Source organism: Anthonomus grandis, chromosome 10 (assembly GCF_022605725.1).
Source record: "Anthonomus grandis grandis chromosome 10, icAntGran1.3, whole genome shotgun sequence".
Taxonomy (NCBI): Eukaryota; Metazoa; Arthropoda; class Insecta; order Coleoptera; family Curculionidae; genus Anthonomus; species Anthonomus grandis.
The window spans coordinates 7573111-7595312 of record NC_065555.1 but is presented as its reverse complement, the minus strand read 5'-3'; the positions used below and the strand labels follow the sequence as shown (position 1 = coordinate 7595312).

At 28.7% G+C, this 22202-nt stretch overlaps 1 protein-coding gene across 1 annotated transcript in view; it reads left to right on the top strand.

Annotated features, from left to right (window-relative positions):
- The window catches only part of LOC126741498 (soluble guanylate cyclase 89Db-like), a 48209-nt gene that overhangs the window by 23162 nt on the left and 2845 nt on the right, over window positions 1-22202 (top strand). Inside the window, exons 4-13 of the mRNA XM_050447917.1 lie at window positions 7637-7830; window positions 7929-8065; window positions 8412-8564; window positions 12633-12725; window positions 12833-13095; window positions 13230-13337; window positions 16135-16303; window positions 17722-17865; window positions 18614-18767; window positions 18986-19095. Coding sequence (XP_050303874.1) covers window positions 7637-7830; window positions 7929-8065; window positions 8412-8564; window positions 12633-12725; window positions 12833-13095; window positions 13230-13337; window positions 16135-16303; window positions 17722-17865; window positions 18614-18767; window positions 18986-19095 — 1525 coding nt within the window. The remainder of the gene's footprint in view (window positions 1-7636; window positions 7831-7928; window positions 8066-8411; window positions 8565-12632; window positions 12726-12832; window positions 13096-13229; window positions 13338-16134; window positions 16304-17721; window positions 17866-18613; window positions 18768-18985; window positions 19096-22202) is intronic.

The following is a 22202-nucleotide window of genomic DNA, read 5'->3' as shown; positions in this document are numbered from 1 at the left end:
ACGAACTCGCGGTGAATCGTTTGTCAAATTTATTGACTGTACATTAATTTAATAAAGCTAATGATTAAGCCTAATTAATATTCTACTATTCTATAATAATTTAGTTAAATAGTTGGATAAATATTTAGTAAAGTAGCTCTATTTGTTGTAGTAAAGACGTAAGACCTTAAATATTGAAAACTCTCGAGATAAAAATTAGAAACAAGTTTTCTAAGAATTTGGATTTACCTTTTGATACGAAGCTTAGGTTTAAAGAGCATGTACGAAAGTAGATCAAATACAAACAACAATTTTACAAATAAGTTTCTTAGCCAATCATAAGCGCTATTATTTTATTTATGTATTTTGTATTATTAAATTATATTAGGATTACGCCATTTAACCTGATGAATGAGTAATCTTTATATTTTCTTTGATACTTTTTAAAGCAGTTTATCAAAGTCAAACCAGTGTCAGTTTCAAAAAAACTCTTTAATTGAGTGTTTTTAAAAAATATATTTACTTTTATTAGATTTACCTTAATAATTGATTGATTAATAAATGGGTTTTTTCAATCAAGAATATGAAACAGAACAAACGGGATTAGAGATTAATAAATAAAACCTTAGCTGCTGGAATAAAATTTTTTATTATTTAAGTAAAGTAATAAATACAAGTAAATTATTGTATTTAAGAATTAGTGAATATAAATTAAATTAATTATAATCAAATGCAATGTGTCGTTAACGGTTTAAGTTAGTTTTTTTCTAAATACCCAAATAAGTCTATTTTCCTCTTTGTTTCAATAATTGAGCGTAAGATATAGTATTTTCTAAGTTCTATATTTTAAAAGAGTGATAATCCAAGAAAATCGGTAACTAATTATGAATTTATTACCACAATATGAATTTTACCTAAATATATGCATCGTCATGGTGAAGTAAGTACAAAAAGAATATATAGAAAAATTAATTTTAAGAAAAAATATTTCAGCTTAATCTAGTATAAAGAAAACTTTAAAATATCAACCTTGCAAAAAATTAATATTTTAATTCCTTATAATGCATAATTATTATATACTAAAATACGCACTAATAAAAAGGGTTATATAATTTGCATTACTCTTGATTAATATACCGAACCTATAAAGTTTTTGACCGGTAATTTATAATCCAATCACAAACTTGAAATGAGTTTACCAGGACGCAATTCAGACTGGCGGAAAATAATGAATTTAATCTAGGCGGTTTGTTTGAAAATCTGGAATTTCCATAAATCTTTGTTACCATTAATTTAATATCTTAGGGATTTATTTTTTCAATATTGAAATAAAATTTATCTAAAAGGCAGTTCAGTGACAAACAATATTTTTTGAAATTTCTATTGCATTAAGCTCTTAATTTCTTCTATAACAACCGTTTATAAATACATATAAACTGCTTAGGGTATAGCTTTCGTAATTTGACAATTAGTGGCACATATTTTAGACGTTTTTCTCTTTCCCTAATTAAAGTATTAGTTTTACTAGGACCGAAAATTCAATTACGGTAAATTTCTCTGTACTGTTACGTAAACTACTGTTACAGCAAAACTTTATTCAGTGCATTAGCTTGGAATTTGAAAAGACTTAACTCTAGTCGATACATTAGTTGCTGTCTTCCACTTCCTCTTCAGTTTCGCTCGAGATATTTGCTAGGATCGGCATTTTATTCGTATCGAATTTATCGTATATCGAACATCGAATTTATCGTATACGTGTGTACTTCAGGTAGTAAATTAAACATTAAGAAATTGTTCACAAAATAACAGTTCTATAGATGATTGGTTATAGAGGTCAGATACGGACATAAATAGAAGTTGCTTGTTTTTTTCATTAAAAAATTCTGCTTCTATCTCAAGGGACAATAAGTAACATAGAAACGCAGTTTCGTGAGATTGAACCATTAAATTGTTGCTACTTATCGATTCTTTTAACATAGAAAGAAAATAAAATACATCTCTGTCAAAAGATACCAAATAAGGAAGTCATAGAAGCTAATTTTGATAAAGTAATGAATTTTTTTATAGAATTGATAGCTACTTTACGCTAATTGATGAAATGCGTGAAAAATATACACGCATTACGCCAAAAAGAGTTAAAAAAATTATTATTTACCATTTATAAAATGATATCATTTTAAAATAATATCGTACCAACTTGTAGAAGCTCATATTGTGATCCAGGAGCAAACCTCCAAGTTCACGCGAATATGATATAGTTTCTACAAGATAAAGCATATTATTAAATCCTATCAATATTCCTTAATCGTAAGATGCAGGGATATCTATATAGATATTGGAAGTATGAAATTGTCAATAATTTAACAGCTGTCGTATTTTTTAATCTACAGAATGATTCTGAAAATTTTGGATAACGGCATATTTCGTTTCGTAAAAAAGTAGCACAGGAATGCGAAAACCTTATAGCTTTATCTTTTATAATAACCATGATAACATCCAGGAGTGTCTAAATTTGGTTGCCTGTACAAATTTTCAATTTTTCAATATATATAATTTTTTTAAAGTTGACAATCTGTCATAATAAGGATGAGTTTAAAAGCAATTTCAAGTTTTGATGTTGCAGTTAGCATAAAAGAATATTTAAAATAAATATAACATTTTAACTTTATAAATTGGAGAACATAAGAGGTGTAAGGTGTTTTTTCTTAAATATTTAAGAATACCGGGATAAAAAGTTACATACATAATTTTCTGCCTACTCAAAGCCATTTGTACTTACAATATTAAGTCATTCTAGTAAAATTAAACTTAATAATAAGATATAAGCTAAAACACAATCAATAAATTATTGATTAAGTAAAGAATATTACAAAGTGTTTTTCTCCAGAATAAAAGCTTAATAAAAGGAACCTAATAATAGAGAACTAGCTTAGTAATTGACCCCTTATTGTGTCTGTTTTCGGTTTTTAATTTAACAGCCCCTACGTTAAGCCAGGCCTAATTTATCTTAATAACTTAATAAACAAAGAATTACAAGACGATTTTTATCGTTAATATTAACTAAGCGTAACTAGTAAAATTTTTGTTGTACGTTTATAAAGAAAATTCCATTTACTGTAGTGTATAAAGTGATATCCGCTCAGATTATTCCGCTATTAACTATTGACTTTTAAATGACACAAATCGGAATACATAATAAAAGTCAAGAGCTCCAAACTCCAAAAATGTCCGGGAAAAAAGCTGAGCGAGGTTTTATTATTAAAATTTTTTGTATCTATTTAAATCTACTATTCAGTATAGGCGCTGAAGTGGACGAGAGTTATGTGCCGAAACCAGGCCTGATTACACACATATCTTATTATTATTAAATATTTTTAGTATTTGAAATTTATATTAATCAGTATTTCATATTATTGGGCGATACATAATTAATATTTTTATTATTGAAGTTGTAGTTAATTTGAAGAGAATTATGTGATATCAATTGAGTTAACTGGCAACCTCCTTTAGGATACTGTTTATGTCCAACAAGAATAATTAAAAAAAAATTAATTAAAGTTGATACTCCACCGAAATCTCATATCAGTAATAGTGACCTTACTATTTGAACATTTCTCCTTATTTTCGAGTTTGATACCTTATAGTTGGAAATATCACGGATATTTTAATTACCAATAAACATAATAATTAGCATTAAAATTATGGCTGACTTTACGTTAAAACTAATTAATATATTCTCCAAACACATACTTATAATACTTTACATATGAAATCAAATAATTATGTCGTGAAGATTAACTTCAATGAAGTGAATATTGGCAAACTCAAGGACATAATCTTCGTCTCCTTGCTTTTCTTTAAATTCCTTCTCTATCACATTTCATGTCTGACTCTAACACCTCTCTGATTTATTTTACAGATGATACTTCTAGAATAATAAGCTATAAACTTGCCCTAAGTAATACTGATGGCTAGACTTAACAAAAGAGGCGTTAAAGACATATTTTAGTGGTTCAAGTCAATCACCTCATTTTAAACAATGCAAATATTTAATACCAGTTCAATTAATTATTTTTCTGGATCTTTTGATATACAAAAATTCAAATTGGAAAGGCATTGGAAAGGGTATCTATAAGACGGTGTCTGCAAATGTTGTGTTAATAAGTTAAAGTGAAATAGTAAGTCTACGTGCTTTTTTACATATATCTGAAATATGTTTAATCTTGACTATCCTAGGACTTAATTCTCTGAAAAAGCCATATATTAGCCATAACCCAGACGTCTAGACGTTTTTTAGTACATAAAAGGCTATCTGGTAGCATTGTGCCCTATTTTTTATAAACTTCACAGTTTTTTCTTTTACGTTTTTAATATGCCTATGTTTGTATAAACATTATAATATTTTTAATCAATTTTTAATTTATTGATACATGAAATCATCATCAGCTGTTGTAGTTGTAACAAGGCTTATTACAGTAAAGTCCACATTTTATACCTCAACAGTAAAACCATCAGAAATAAATTTAAACAGAGATTTTCTTTTAGTTTTTTCTCCTAAAACATTTATTTTGTTCCCTTGAATATTATATTATAGAATGAATATTGTGAGAAACACAAAATGCTGTTGCTACTGGGATCTAACTCAAACTATTCATGATCTTTAAAGACTTTATTGAATTTAATCCTTGTTTTAATTTTGTAGGTATTCTGTAGAATATTAGATAGGTTAAAGTTTATACAAAACTAAGAAGCAAACTTTATCTCTACAAATAACTAAATCCAACATTTTTTACATTAGGAATATGTACCTATACTATTAACTTTATATGTTCATACAAAACTTCGACGTCAATAAAATGAAAATAAATGTTACATGTTACCTTTCCCTCACTTTTTAATGGGCTTTGGGAGAAATGTCTTGTGTTTATTTACATTTTAAGGGCGCCAAAGTCATTAAAATATTTTTTTTTTATATTTTTATACCGGACCTATCCATTTAAGATACTATTATTAACTAAAATATTATTATTGAAATTTTAATTTTTTTCCTAACGTCCTGTAACTTTATTCCCTTTGGTTATACAGCTTCGTTCCCCAAAGGTAAATTGTAGAGAATTTAGTTATCCTTACTTTTGTACTATTGATTTTTCTGGAAGACTAATGATTTCGTTTTAAGCTTTGCTCATTGATCACTAAGAATATTCTTTGGTAGTTTCAAGTTCCAGATTGATTATATTGGTAGAGAAAATACTTCTTAAAATTGTGTATACAAATACCAGCGTTTAATTTCGTAAGAAGGTTTTATGTATTATGTAATAACATGTTTCGCAAAAAGTGAAAAAGTCTATTACTTTTTTCGTAACAAAATGACTCATTCGTAGTTTCCACTTTAACGTAATTAAGAGACAATAAAATGCTAAGGTAAACAACTATATTACATAAGTTTTTTTGTTGCACAAATCAGATCCTTTATGCTGAAAGCCCTAATAGCGTATAAAGTTGGGAAAAAGTTCCCTTGGGAAAATAAAATCGCAGCCAATCAAAGCAGCCACAAGGAAGACAAACAATCGAAAACAGAGGACTAAACTGAATTTTTCTTAAATTAATTTTTTATAACATAGCGTTTCGATATTTTTCTAGCGTTCATGTTAAATGTAAATATTGATTTATTACCACCTATATATTATTGCCTTAAAATGCCTCATTATTATATTTAACGATATTTATATAAAGTTTAATGGTGTGAAAAAATTATTTAAGCAACTATATTAAACCAAAAAACGAGTAACATAAACATTCCATCATAACTTTTATAACTCCCAAATTCTGCATGCAAAAAATCATGAAGATATTCCCTTTGTTTTCACCCTTATTTTTTTTCATATGGAATAATATAAATCTCACCCTTACGGTAAACAATTTGTTTTAAAAATAAACACAGCATTTTGATGTGTTTAAAATAAACACATCAAAATGCCCTATAGAGAATTAAATGAACATTTCGAAATTTATTTGAAAAATATTAAATGTAAATTCATTTGGGAATACTACGCAATAATAATTTATCAAAAACCTCATCGTAGTATACCGAATTATTAATAAATTACAATTTAAAGAAGTAAAATATCTACAATTCTAAATAACAAATTTCAAAAAGAGTTAATAAAAAAAAAGTGCATGGTATTAAACTAGGGCTTGGCACGCTCCTGACTAAATTGTCAATGTCGTTTTTCTTAATTTGTAGCCATTGTTCTTGCATATAGTTTAGCATTTCTCTCATTGTCTGGAACACTGCTGCTTGATTTAAAATGTTTCTTTTCAGCATATCCCAAATGTGCTTGATAGGGTAAAAGTTAGGATATTATTAAGGCTATGACAAGATCTAAAAAGTTTCTAGCGGTTCTTGCATAAGTACACAATTTAACGTACATAATTTTCACTAAGTTTTATAGGGTGTGGATGAACAATGGGTTTTAGAATTTTATCCCTATAATCGTTTGCTTTTAACTTCTTGAATGATTTGCCAGCGAGCGCATGGCTATATGTTCGTTATACCCTCAGCCTTCCTAAATCAGGATGTACGAAAACCTTAATTCATTGGTAAATATTTCGATATTTATCAGCTTATGCTATTTATGGCATCTGACACTTTATCACACGCCATGAAGATTTTGAAGTTTACTTCTTAGCTGGTTGGTAGTAATATGGAAGAAGCGTAGTATGTGAAGGCAAATAAACCTATTAGTATATCATTTTCTCACATCACCAGTCTCATCAAATATTTTCCACAATTTTTCATATATAGAATAACAGAACTGGTAGAATAAAAAGAATTAATTTATCTGATGTCTGTGATGAAATATACGGTGTATATATAACACCGCTTTTTTACCTTCTCCATTAGACCATTTGACTGCATGTATACGAAAATTATACTTGCGTCTCGATGTCGAATTCATCCATGCAAAGAAAAATAAAACGTCTATTGACGATTTATTTTTCTTGTGACTTGTTGTCATTTTATTTTTCTTTGTTTTAGGAGCTGATAAAAAAAAATTGATATCCTAAGGGGATTGTATCTTTTGTCTCTCAATCTCATTGTTTGCCTTTAGCAAAATTCTATTTTAGCAGTTTATTTGTCAAAGGTGCCGTCGAAAGGCTCCTAGGGAACTCTATAAATAAGATTACATATAGAGCGTGAGGCTGTAACTTATTTTTTAAATAAATTTAGTAGTTCATATACTTTTTTTTCTGAAAAAAATCCAGACCCGTCGATTAGTATTTTTTGTTAAAAACAAGATTATACAGTGTATAAATAAGGTAAGACGTCACCGATGATTTTTTAAGTAGTAACTCTAATTTTTTTATTGCGTATTTTTAAAAAGCGTATCAAATTATATATAGCTGCAAAATTTAAAGTTTAAGTAGTTAACCGTTTAATTTAACCTAATTTAAATAAAGTACTCAATTTAGACACTTCTCAGGATTTATAGAATTTCCCTATTTACGCACTAGTACCTAAAAAATAAGTTTTACGCGAAATTTATTATTTTTGATTTTTTTTATGTTTTCTATGGCACTTTCTGGTATTTGCCTTTGAAATGCGTAAAATAAGTTATTCCCGTTAAATACCTTATCTTAGATTTATCTTTTTTAGGTACGACCTTACAATTAAAGCAACAGGCCGTAATTTTACCGACTTCTTGGAAAATGTTGACAACATACATTCTCAATTCAGATTGTCTTATCCGAAAATGAAAAGCCCGTCGATGTACTTAACAAAAGTGGATCAAAACGGTTGTGTGCTGGTTTACAGAAGTAAAAGGATGGGGTTTACACATTATTTAATGGGTAAACACGTACTTTAAAACATTAAAAAATATTATGTTAAAGACAATGTTTATTACTTGAAATATTTCTAGGTAAATAACTTTAGTATTCTCTTACAGGACAGCTGGACCAAATAGCCACTGAGATTTATAACTTAAAGTTAGAAACTCACGTTCTGAATACTGAAGTCAACCAAGTGGATGGAAAAACAATTGTCATCGTTACATTTAGGTTGAATTTTGATAATACGCAATATGTAAGTGCAGTTAATAAGTTAAAGTAATATTTTAATAACTATTTGAATTTTATTCATAATATCATTTAGAAATGTTTAAATTAATTTTAAGTTATTTCGCCGTTGTACTTCTTTCGTTTTACATAATTATTTGCCAAATAGTAGTAGTGTAAGTATAAAGTATTTAAGTTTAAAAAATTTTTAAAATATAGATTAGTAGCTGTGTTAAAATAATATTTCTTAGAAATAATATTTATATTATTTTTAATTTTTAGATTAAGGTTAAAATTTATTTTTTTATCCGCATAATTAATAATAATCAATCGTGTCATAATTTCTTAAACTTAACATAATACATTTTTTATAGATATTGGCTAAGCAAGTAAAAGAAGAGGCTCATCTTAGGACTATAAGCAGATTACCACCATTTAACTGCGACTTACTATTGATTCTTTTTCCATTTGCAATTTTATTTAACCCTGCCATGTCAATTGTTGCATGTGGAGAAAAGCTCGTTCAGGTAATTTTTATCTACCTATTATTACTTTAGGATGTGACTATTCAAGGAAGATAAGATCGATATTATAGAACTTAATTTAAGTCTTTAATTAAACATCTGCAGAGTGTTAAGAGGGAAAATTCATTGGAACTTTGAAACATCCAAAAAACTGGTTGGTTACCCTGAAGGGGCGTTAGAAGCAATTGTAACTATTAAACAGCGTGCTGGAAATTTTGCATACGTATTTCTGTTTAAGGTTAAAGCATTAAAGGTATATTAAGTAACAAAGTAGTATATGATAAAGGAAATGTAAAATGGTTAATGCAAAACCAATAAAACTTCAAACGCAAACCAAAAAGGCAAGGAAGTCTACATAGTAGGCATATTACTTTCGTATGTTTTGGCCAAAGTATGAAGAAATATTACTAGGTCTCGTAAAAAAAGCTAGGAAATAAAACCAAATAGATATACTAAAACCGAATCTACGATACATTAAAAAATAACTCACAACTTCAATAAAGACCGCAGATCAGACACAGATCATGAGAGAAACTTTTTGCTGTACCTACATCCAGAGCTGCAGTCAGGATGAACATGAAGATTGGAAACTCGATCTTCATATTAAAAGATTGTTTTAATGACTATGAAGAGATTGAAATTGAGCATGTAATCATCTTAAGATCTATTCTCAATATGCTTGCCTATCATAATATATCATATCATATCTATGCCTGTATCATAAAAGCCTTTAAAAACTCTGTTCCCACATCAGCCTAAAAAAAGACGGCTTAATATACTCTGAATGAACAAGCGCTGTGCAAATTATTATTCTGGATATTACGTTATATATGTATGTTACGAGTTTTAAGAGAAACTTACCAAGAAGAGCGTAGATTTAAATGCATAATCAGAGAGGAAGGTTTGAATACCACATCAAAATGTTGCACAGGTATAAGAAAAATCTAATATAATCATAATGTAATTGTAATGAAAGAATGAACAACCTGAGAAAATACGCAGGGTTATAAATGATCCAAGGAGTTACTTAACAGGCACATTAGAAATTTGGTAAAGGAGTTTATAGATATGAACGTCAAGCTGCTTGGTTCTATCTTTATTTACTGGACATAAGCGATTGACATTTCACACACATAAACACAAGGTTAGAGTTACCTGTGCAGTTCGTGCAATGAGCGAAAGAGAGAGAAAGCCCCAAAAATGTTTTTTAATAATTATCTAGTTGTAATAGAAATCTCAGGTTCTGCAATGAGACGTAAAAACCTATCAGCTTTCTGCAAAGTGTTTGTGGGACACCTAGATACTAGATGAAGGCACGATTGGAGTTAGGAAGAGCATGGTCAATAATCGTTTCTGATCAATGCACTATGTTATCCTAATATAGGTGTACGAACTTTTACCTTGATATTTAAGAATTACTTCAAAAACATGGATATTACAAAACTTGGATACTTGGTTTCTTTAAATAAAGAAAATGTTTCACTATGGTCTGAAAGCTACTAGTCTAAAAACTTTAAAATAAAAGGCTGTTAAAAATTATAATAAAATTTTAATTAATGTCTTTCTTTTTCTATAAAATTTTATAAACATTTTTATAAAAATTTTATAACTCTTGGAATAATTTTCTTGTTTATTCCAGGTAGTCGGGGACATTGCTTGGAATTTTCTAAAGCAGCTTACGAAGCTATGGGACAGTGTTCGAATTTTCCAAAACAACTTCACTCGTTTCAAGCTCTTGGAATAAGTTTCTTGCTTATTCCAGGCAGTTGGCAATACTGTTCAAATTTTGCAAAAGAAACTTCAGATATTTCACTCATTTCAAGCTCTTGGAATAATTTTCTTGCTTATTCCAGGTAATTGGGAACATTGCCTGGAATTTTCCAAAGTGGCTTACAAAGTTGTTTATACGTTTCAAACTCCTGGAATATTTCTTGGTTTAATCCAAGCAGTCGGGGACAGTGTTCGAATTTTTCAAAACAACTTCAGATGCGTTTCAAGCTCCTGAAATATTTTTTTGTTTTATTCCAGTCAGTTGGCAACACTGTTAGAATTTTCCAAAACAACTTCAGATATTTCACTCGTTTCAAGCTGTTGGAATAATTTTCTTGTTTATTCCAGGCAGTTGGCTCCATTGCCTGGAATTTTCCAAAGTAGCTTACGAAGTTGTTTATGCGTTTCAAGCTCCTGAAATATTTTTTTGTTGTATTCCAGTCAGTTACTGAGTTTTCCCGCCTGCTTTCCTTACATTTTTTCAGATCTTTGAAGCTCGTGAACTATTAATTGTAATAGTTTAAAAGAGTAAATATTGTTTAAATATTTCGTGATACAAACATACCAGGAATATAAATTTCATTTATTTGTTTAAATCCAAATCATAGTAAAAAATCAATAAATGAATTAACAACAACTTCAAAAGATATATATAAGTAAATTATAAAAAAATGAAAACTCATATTAATATTCCAGAGCATTAAATGCATATTCTTCTAGCATAATTTGATGATGATAACCAATATCCGGATATTGAATGAGTTCTAAAACTTAGATATTTTAAAAATCAACGACTAACCATTTCCAAATTATCAATGCAAATTTGGTAGTCAGAAGACCCTATTACAAAAGCGTTTCAAGCGTACTATTATTATCCACAACACTATTAATAATTATAATCAACAGTACCGAACCAAGTATAGACCCTTGGGGAATCCTGGAAGTTGCAACAAACATTGTAGATGACTGACCACCAAACTCGATCAGCTACTATCTTTTGCAGATATATGATTCAAGAAATATGATTAGCTTGTCAGATAATGCAAAAGAATAAAGCTTTTTAAGTAAAATAGTATGATCGAACGCCTTAGAAACATCTGTATATATTGTATCCACTTAAAATTCTTGACTTAAAGTATCCATCACAAACTGTGTATAACAGGAGTTGGTTACTGTGGATTTTCCTTTTATGAACCCATGCTAAGAGTCAATAAACTGATGTTTCAATTAAAAAAATAAGTGTTAATGCTTGAACATTCTTGAAATATTAAAAAAAATTAATTATACACGCAGAACGATAGTTTTCTATGTTTCCCTTTTTTTAAATAAGGGAATGAATTTAGAAATTTATTAAATATCGGGAAATATTTAAATTTTCAAAAAAAAATAAGAGAGTTTTATCTATGCTCACTATTCCTTCAGGTTTCAGTCAAATACTTCGCCCTCAGTCAGATTACCAATCGCAATGGAACTATACATCCAACTTTCTATTTATTCTAAAGCATTTACAGAGGATGAAACCCGAATCGGTGTTGACGTAATATAGGCAGTTTAAAAAAGTTTGTAAATGTATTTGTAATGTCTATTCCATTATTACATTTTTTACAGTCTCAGGAGTACTCGACGTGTTATTCAATATCTATGCAATTCTATACATCCACAATAATTTCTATATGCAATATCTTATTCAAATTTATTTTATCTTCGTAACTGCTGAAATACTAGGAAGTCATTATTATTATTAGATTTTTATAATTTCAAAGTATATCAAGGAGGATAATTCTTTCTACGTTTTAGAGTTTATAAACTAGTTTGTTAATTGCAGTATATATCTCTTCCTAGAGCATGGTGCAAGTCAAATTTAAATCAATCAATCAAATACACAAAATCCCAATTAATATTATACATTTATTTAAATAAGCGCCTAAAATCAACTTTTCTAACGTTGTAAAATATACTATCGGCTGTTTGTTTGGATAATTATTTTGTGTAGCTTAAACCAAAAGATGGCAATAAGCCTGGATGATGTGGATCTTCGGAAAAACTCACATCTATGACCTTTTTGACTTTACGTGACAATAAATTACTTTAAACAAAAATCAAATCCAGCATAATATGTAACTTTAAGAATTACAAAAAATATTTGCTTTAACTTTGATCGATATTTTTTGCTTTTTTTTCAGATTTTTATAGTGCATATTTTTGGGTACTACGTGTATATTAGTTCATTTAATAACTCTCAATAAATTTCTTGATGGTTTCAAAGAAAAAAATTAGACTTTTTTTTGTTATAAATTTTAGGTCGCCGAGGGTGAGGAAAAACTTCTAGGACAACCATTGCTTAAGTACTGCCGACTTAGAAGACCAAAAGGAATTCCATTTACTTGGAAAAATGTAAGTTTATTCAACCATTATTACACTTACCGTTAATAAACATCTATTTTTTAACTAGTTCTCGATTATATTCTATATTTCTAAATTATAATCAAAATCCTTTCCAGTGTTTTTATCTTAAGTCCGTTATGTTCGAAGTTGAGATGTTAAGAACCGAATTACTAAAAACGAATTCAGAGAGCGAGGACGAGGAAAGTTCACTGGCCAGTAAGGTGGAAAATCTGGCGGATTCTATCGAGATTGACGGCAAAAATATATTGACCAACCCATTGCGAAGAGATAGTCAACCCGGGCTAAAAAATATTCTGCTAAAAGGCCAAATGTTGTATCTAGCAGACGTTATTGGCATTATATTCTTGTGCTGTCCGGTGTAAGTCTAAATAAAAGTCGTTTTTTTTTCTACATTTGAGTGTCGAAGTTTAGGTAAAGAAGTTCATTTAATAAGTTGTTTTAACTAGGTTTACAATAAATAAATTATGTGCATCTATCTTTCTATCATTTTAGAGTAAATGATATTGGAGAACTTCCAGATCAAGGACTGTACCTAAACGACTTAAACCCTCATGGCCTAGGTAAAGAAATGGTTTTGGCAGGGTGGCAAAACAATTCAAAGTAAGTTTTTTTTAGCAATTTATAAAATTCATGCAATTACAAATTTTGAAAACTATTACTTTCTTCAGAAGCTTATCAAGTCTAAAAAATTTAGTACATAGATAATGCCTTAGTCTGGTGAAATATGTAACAGTAATTTTGATTAAATATTTTTGATTAATACTGTAAATTTTGAGCATTTGTTTCATTATGCTCCTAATAGTATTACAATGGATAATTTTTTTAATAGGTTATAAGAAACTACATCAAATACTTAGAGAGTTATTTAACGCATCTATTTCTTTTTGTACTTTTTTTTACCTGTTTAATGGTTATAATTTTTCGTACCATGGAAAAATTGGATTTTAGTTACCTCTAAGCGTGATAAAAAAAGGTAGTTCTTACCGAGTTTATTAGGAATTAGCTAACGGAGCAGCATAATTTATTATTCTTCTAGCGAGTAAAAAAATATCAAAAATGTTACTTTTTTCCTTTTGCTGGTCTTAACACAATGTAATTTTATCAGCTAAATGATGTTATATATCTACTCTTATCCAAATTTCTCCTTTTCTTAAGTAGCAACTAATCGGATATTAAGCACGATCGTTAGTGTAGAATGTACCAAATTAAAGAGTGATCATTGAAATTTTAGAAGTCATGATCTCCTTCGGTCTTTTAGAATTAGTAACCCTAAGTGTTTTGGTGGAAACAAGTATCAAATACTTACGAAAATCTGAAAAACCCAAAATGCACGAATTTCTTTCCTTTTACGACATTATTTGAACATATTTTTGGAAATAAGTAGTTTTGTCTTACAACTTTTTCCTCCCTTTCATTTGGCATATTTGAGTTTAAATCTGACGTATCAGGTTTTTGATTATAAATCCCGTTTTTTTAATTATGTGGACCTACGTATTATTTTACATTAAAAAAGACCTCGTCAATCAGAAAAAATATATTTATTTCATATTCTGCAACATACCAAAGACTTTTTATAATTTTTTTTATCGCCGAACTCTATTTAAGCAAAGCTACACTTCTAGAAAAAGGCACCACTGTAAGACAAGTTCTTTTGATTTATCGATATCTGATTTATAATAAAACAATTACATATTTTGACATCGGGTTTCTTTATATGAACTTTTCTTCTTGTTGATCCACCAATTTTTTGTATATTATTTTAACAAAGATAATGAAAAAAATTGTATTAAATTTATTTTATTATAATAAAACCTTTTTATGTTAAAGGTCCAAGTACTTTATGCTCCAAGACAAAAAACTAATCTCGTTGTCTTGGATAGTAGATAGGACTTTTTTCTTGGATCATGTTCTTTTAGTTTCAGCGTAATAGTTGATTTTTTTAACTTGTTATTTAAAAAGGTGGATTTGTGAAGAGTATTCCTATCCTAATTAAATGACATTACAAGTTAATTGTTTATAGAAGAGCACTATGAATAATTCAACTACTTATATTTCATGTTCGGATTATTGATATATGGAATAATAAACAAAGTCAACAGTCAAAACAGCCCTATTTGTAAAAGATATTTATTTCTTCGACTAGGATAAAGAGGGTTTATGAGTTTTTGCACTGAAGCTATTTAAACAAAAATAAGGAAATTATTAAAAAATATATTTAGTTGCCTTTAAGGATATTTTTTATTATTAAATTTTTTGCGGATAATTCTTTGTATATATGGGAGGACTTGAGGACTTCATCAAGTGGTGGAGAATATGAACTATTAATAGGATATATTATTTAACTGATAATGTGTAAATTAAAAGATTAAGACAAATAACAATAAAATACTAGTAAAATGTTTTTATACAATAGGGACTATTGGCATCGTTGTTAATAGTTAAGATACAGGGTTGGTTAAATTACCAAACTAGTAGCATTTTTTTTGTTGGTTAAAATAATGAAAACAGAAAAAGAATTGGACATCTCGTTTGGAGATAATGTAAAATAAATGCTTTTGTCAAATGGAATTTCTTGTATATTTTTACATAAATTATAGGATACATTTTTTTCTTAAAAAAGTTTATTTACACTAATACCTAAACCTGAACCTTTAAATAACAAAGTATTAATAGCGATATTAATAATTTTACTTTTAATTTTTAACATAAAAATAACATGAAGTTAACCTGCTTAATTTACAATAAATAAGCAAAACTTCGCTATCTCGTCCAAAACATTTCTGAGACTTAACGATGCGACTTGTAGCTTTTAAGATTGACATTTTATCTATTGATCCAATTATTTTTCTAATATATATTTGAAATTCATCAACGGTTCTTTTTTATACACGTCATTCTTTAAATGACCCTAAAAAAAAAAGTCAAGAGGGATTAGGTCTGGTGACCTAGGTGGCCAACGAATCAGACCACGTGTCGCAATCCATTTACCCTTATTAAGTAATATTCTTAGATCAGTTGGAGTTTGTATGTTTTAAACCTTACAAGTTTGACAACTCGATTTTGTTGAGCGAACAAGCTTAAGATATTATGCCTATTTGGCTTTTCTGATATTTGCAGTAACAAGATTTCTTTATTTACTTAGGTTGCTACCTAAGTTTACTAAGTGTTACTAAGTGTTGTACTAAGTGTTGCCTACTTTACAGGTTGTCCAGTAAGCCTGTGTTTATGTTTATTTTTACTCAGCAACTTGTCTCTTTGACGCATCATTTCTTGTAAAATGGTCTGATGAACCATGAAGCTTTATTTTTAGTAATTGATTTACTTGTCTGACTTTTAAAAAAAATACAAATATTATTATTAAATGTAAAGTTTAAATATACATAGTCTTATTTTCTAGGCTAGAATTAATGTTTGATAAAGCTGAGCAACGGGCATCAGAATTAGAAATGAATCTAAGTTTATTGGAAGTATGGAAAAGTCGTGGTGATGAGCTATTGTACTCGATGATTCCAAAGCCTGTGGCAGAAAAATTGCGAGCTGGAAATAGCCCCTTAAGCACTTGTCAGGTATGATAATTTCTTCAGTACTGTGTTATTATATTAATATAAACCAGTGCTTTAATTTCAAAATGATTACTCTTAAATACTTTCTTAGAACAAGTAAACAATAATTCAGATATTTAGGGGAAATTTCATTTTAGTTTTAAACTTTACCTTTTAAATAGTCCTAAAAGAAAGAGGTCTCTGAGGATCGCGTCGGTCATTTAATTACACCACGTCTGCGAATCGATGTCCCTGAAAAACGTTTATTAAAACACTCTGGAAATGCTAAAGCGTAATGCTGGGAGCTCGTTCCTATTAAAAGCGCTAATTAATTTCGTTTAATATTATAACACCATTTTTATCCACTTCATTTTCTAAATATTTGATGATGGAAAGGTCTATAATATTTTCTAGGAAATTTAAATTAATTTGCCCAGTTAAACTAATAATTGATGAAATAACTTCCAAAAAACTTGATTGGTCACTAGTTTTTTAGGGCCAATAATTTTAAAAAAAACTTGTACTTCGATTAATGTTTTTAGATTTAGATTTTTCTCCAACTCAGCATAATTGAGATTTAAAAAAAAATACTTGAAGCGTGTTAGGAGAAAACAAATAATGTCACAGCACACAACTTTTTTTAAAAAAGCCATGCACGGAGGAAACAAGGATTATCCAACTGAAACTGTAATAAACTGGGAATGTCTATTTAGAGAGCTATTTATTTTAATAAAATTATTATGTTGCAGTAATTTTCCTCTATATCAGTAGTGGACGTGGAACGTTGAAAGACATATCACTGTCGTCTCCTTGTGAGTTTTTGTTTACGAAAATGGCAGACAATAACAATACACCTAAGAAACCAATTGGAATGTATGAAGTTGCTAAAAAGTTCACAATCGCACGAATTTGGAAAGCTTCATGAATGTAAAAGGCTTAAGTGGATGGATAAAGTGAATCCCAGTGACAGACAAGCTGTTCTTAATTATTTCAATGCTTTGGAGTCAAATACTGACCAAAATTCTTATTTATGCTCGCTTATGTCGGTTACTACAATACAATGTCGAAAGTCAAGGGCACAGATGTAAATAGCTCCGCAGCGCTCCGTGCGGAGCTATTTACATCTGTGGTCAAGGGCATCGGAAAACTTGGTGAGGTTTCATGAAATAGTGTGTGCAATTTTTTGTATAACTCTTTTTTTCTTCTTTTTTTCTTATTTAACTTACCGAAAATTTCAAACCCGACTTATCTATTTTCCCGCAATAAAGATAGTTATTAAATGCAAAATTAAACATACCCCTTTATATCCAAATTAATGTTCTTTTTTGTTGAAGAAAGTTGTTGAGGGTGGTTCTCTATAAACTCAACTTTAATATTTAATAATATATGATTATGTAAAATATTATGATAATAATATTTAATAAATAGTTTTAAAATTTTAGTCTTTTGACGCAGTCTCTGTTATGTTTTGCGAAATAGTGGGATTTAATTCATCGACGGTCGAAGACGCAATGGAACTTGTGAGCACAATGAATGCAGTATACTCTTGCTTTGATTCTTTAATGGATACATTTAATGTGTATAAGGTCAGTTATCATAATACATATAAAAGGTTTTTTTTTACTTGTATGTGTATGTGTGTTATGTATCAAATCATTAAATCTTCTAAAAATCACAAGGGCCTTAAATTAGGGCTATTTTTTCTGAATTTTATTATTTTTTACAATTTATGATAGATAAATTAAGGATCATTAACAAGTATAATAATTTTCTTATGCCTTCAAAGCTGAGCTTAAGGTAGGATCTAAATCATCTAAACTCAATTTTAAGGCTTTGTTTTTCGATAAAAAGATATAAATGAATATATATATAATTCAATATAAACTAGGGAATGCTATAACCAATAAGTAACATTATTTTTTCTATTAAGATACTCTTGCCATCCTATTGATGCTCTCTAGTATTTATAGTATTAATAAATGTAGTAGATCTGCAGCTGGAATATTGTTTAAGCTAATTATTGAATAGTACATAAGACTTCTTTATTGTATTCAAAAGATACTTAAAGTCTGAATATTAACAGAATTATTATTATATAATTTTTCCGGTTTAGCGACATTTAAAAGAAATTCCATGGAAAACGTATATTGTTTAGATATATACAGTACACGAAAAAGTTGAGTTTAATACATTTTATTTTTTAATACAGACTAAAATTTCAAAAAAGTCAACAGCCTTGTAATAGCCTCGTATTGATATGATGAATAAAGTAAACATTAAGTTATTAGTGCAGATTTGAATTTGTCGAATTAAATTTAAAAACACAATTTTTAGGTGGAAACTGTAGGGCAGATTTACATGGCAGTATGTGGAGCTCCGGAAGAAACGCCACTTCATGCGCAAAATATTTGTGATGTGTCGCTTTGTATGATTCAACACATAAAGCAATTACAGATACCCTCGGGGACAAAAGTAGACGTACGAATAGGTTAGTTAACAAGAAATCAGAAGGCTTTTAAGACGGTCTATTGCCATAATTACAATTTTTTCGTTTATATTATTTTGAATCTAAATTTTAATTATTTCATACTGAATTATATTGATTAATTAAATGTCTTAGCTTTTAATTGAAATTATTTATTTAACAGGTGTAAAAAGTTCAAATTATTGATGAATAATATTAATTTAATGTATTTTTGCTTTTAGGTGTACATTCTGGGCCAGTGGTAGCAGGTGTGGTTGGGATTAAAGTACCAAGATATTGCTTTTTTGGTGATACGGTTAATACAGCATCACGCATGCAGTCTACAAGTGCAGTAAGCCTTTAAACATTTTCAATAAAATATAAACTATGAAATTTGTTGTTACATAAATATGTTAAAAAAAATACTTTTGCTAGGTCGTATTTAGAGTTTATAAAAATTATTTAAAATTTATCATAATTTTATTGTTGGGGTTCTCAGTTTTTTTTTTTTAATTTTAATCAAATTCGTGAATTCTAATAAACTTCTTGCACCTAGATTCCCGCGCAACCTACTGGCAAAATGGAAGAGCCGGGGATATTCTATAAGTAAACAGTAACATCCACTGTTGCAATATTTTATACCGAAAAGCACTGGCGTATATTATATTTTAAAAAAATATTTAGTCTTCGTTTCTGTACGGACGCCATTGGCTAAACTTTTTAAAAATCTCCTATATCAAAAAATGGCTATTAATACTCAAAGGGTGTATCCTAAATTTCTTAAAAATATCTAGGGAGTTAATAAAGTTATGATGAAGAAACAAGATTTTAACACTCTCTAGCTCAAAAGTTAAGGGATTCAGGACATAACTTTATTTGAAATTTTCTTCCTAAAATCACCTAAGTATTAATATCCCTAAGGATCAGCATCTTATTCTGTAACACCCTTTATAAAACGTTCACAACTTTACCTCATCACCTTGTATTAAAAATAAAATTTGTACCTTATTATCTAAGTTTTTACTGAATTAGGAATATTATTTATGACTATTATAAAAAAAAATTCTATTACTCTTTGCATTAACTTATCCTAATTACTGCCTTAAATTCGCATTGATCGTACTTAGACTAGAGCAAACTTATTAAAGCATTGAGATGTACTTTGGCAAGTAATAGTTGAAATAAAACAATTCTTCTGTAGAAATTACCCTTTCTTAAAACGATTTTAAAGCAAAATCATTTTCCATCACACATCTTTACTAAAATTTTCTGTTAAACGAAGTCTACTGAAATATTTTTATTGCCTGTTAGGAATTTTTATTTCTTCCTAATTTCGTTTCTACCATATAAAAAATAATACCTGAATCTTGTTGAATAGTTGAACCTTATTTGCCTCTAACTGAACTACTTAGAAACGTACAGCTATATTTTAATCTCCGTATTTTTAGAAAAATGAACCTATTAATATTAATTTTTAAAAACGGAGATCTAGGTTAGGAAAATTACCAGATATATAGATCTGATATAGCCCTTTCACTAATCATACTAACATAAGCTGAGAAGTTAAACTCAACTTTTCAATCCGTAGAATAAGTAGAGTTAGGGCAAAAATAATCCGTTTTTTATTTTGAAAGCACAGAAAACAATCAAATTTAACAGGACAATGGTACTAGTTTTCATTAGCTCTCAAAAAGCATTGGATACGATTGAAAATAAAGCCCCGCTGTTATTGTATATAGATATAATCCTATTTTATGCAATATCTATAAAAAATTATTGGACTTATAAAGGGTCTTACGATGTCTCAACTAAACGCATCGAAATAGTTTAGTGGACAAATATGTTAAAAAACAATTAAATGCAAACACATCTATATTTATTTTGAAAACACTGCTGGACATCACATTTTTCAAAAAGACAAAAATTGATTATCGTATACCGGAGGATTAATAATGTATAACAGTTTCAAGAAGTAAAATATCGAAAATTTGAAACAATAAAAATTAAGGAAAATATAATAGAAAAAAAAGTTCTTTTGGAAAGTGTTGACTACCCCTGTTGTTAATAGTAGCCGATCATTGGTTTGGCGTGCTATTAATTCAATTGTTAATGTCGTTTTACTTAATTTGTAGCCCTTGCTCTTGCATACGGTTCAGCTACTTTGCCCTTGTATGGAACATTATTCCTTGACTTAAAATAAGCGTTTTCAACATATTTCAAACGTGCTTCATAGGATTTTAGTCCAGAAAAATTTTTTTCATCTAAGAATAAAACTGCGTTTTTCCTTGTCTCATAGACCTAGATTGGATTGGATTTATGACTTACTTGGTAAAAGAACATGTTTAAATATGCTTAACATAAGCTGCGAATAAATAAATACAAGCAGACAGAAATCTAGAGAAGAATTAATTTTGGTTGGACGTCAAATCTTTCGCTTTCTTAGCTAAAAATGAGCGTGGTAGATTTTGAGAAATTTATTCACATGAAAATCAGTATTACTTTTATTTTTTTATAAATAGTATTTAAAGTTCAGTAGAAAGGTAGACAATTTTAAGTTACTAGAAAGACATTATAAGTTCTAACCTCATTATAATACGATTTCTACTATTATAGCCTAAGACAACAATTCTAATCTCGTGATAGGGTGCAATATAAGCTTAGCTTTAGAATTAAAAAAAAACATGCTTGTAAGCTTCGGAACTTGAAGAAGATGAGAGCTGACCTACCCCGCAGATTTAAATACATCCAAACCAGTAATAACCAATAAATTTTGTATAATTTGCGTATTGATGAAAATGACAATTTATAAGAATGATAAATCACATGTATATAAGATTTATAAAAAAAAAAAATCAAAAATGTATGCTCTTGGGTTCCTTTACGTTCGCTAATTTCAATACGTTAAGCATAATTCTCACTTAAGTTCTATCTAAAATATCGAATACCTTGTTATAGTTTAAAAGTAATAACGCTGTTAGACAAGGAAAATTTATTGGTATAACAATGTCATTACACATCCAAAATAGCAATGGTAATTATCAGTTTGGGAACCAGGTTGCCTTGATTATAATAACTCAAAACTCAAACTCAAAAGTGCTTTATTGTCAGATATAGAAGTTGTAGACAAAGCCAATAGATTGTACATTAAAGGAATAAAAACGAGAAACTAATTTAAAATAAAAAAAAATTATATAAAACTTTGAAAAATACTTAAATGCTAATCATTAAAAAATTCACCTAAACGCTTTACTAGCAAGAAATATTTTCATCCTTCTACGTAGGCTTTTTTCAGTCAGTTGTCTTTTCTAGTGGAAGTTTATTAAACAGCTTTCTACCTCCATATATGATAGAGCTACGGACAAGTTCAAAATGAGGAATGGGTAGCCTCAACAAATAATTTTGTCGCGTATTATAGTGGCTTCCTAAGTGAAGTTCCTGTTTATATTTTCTAAAAACTAA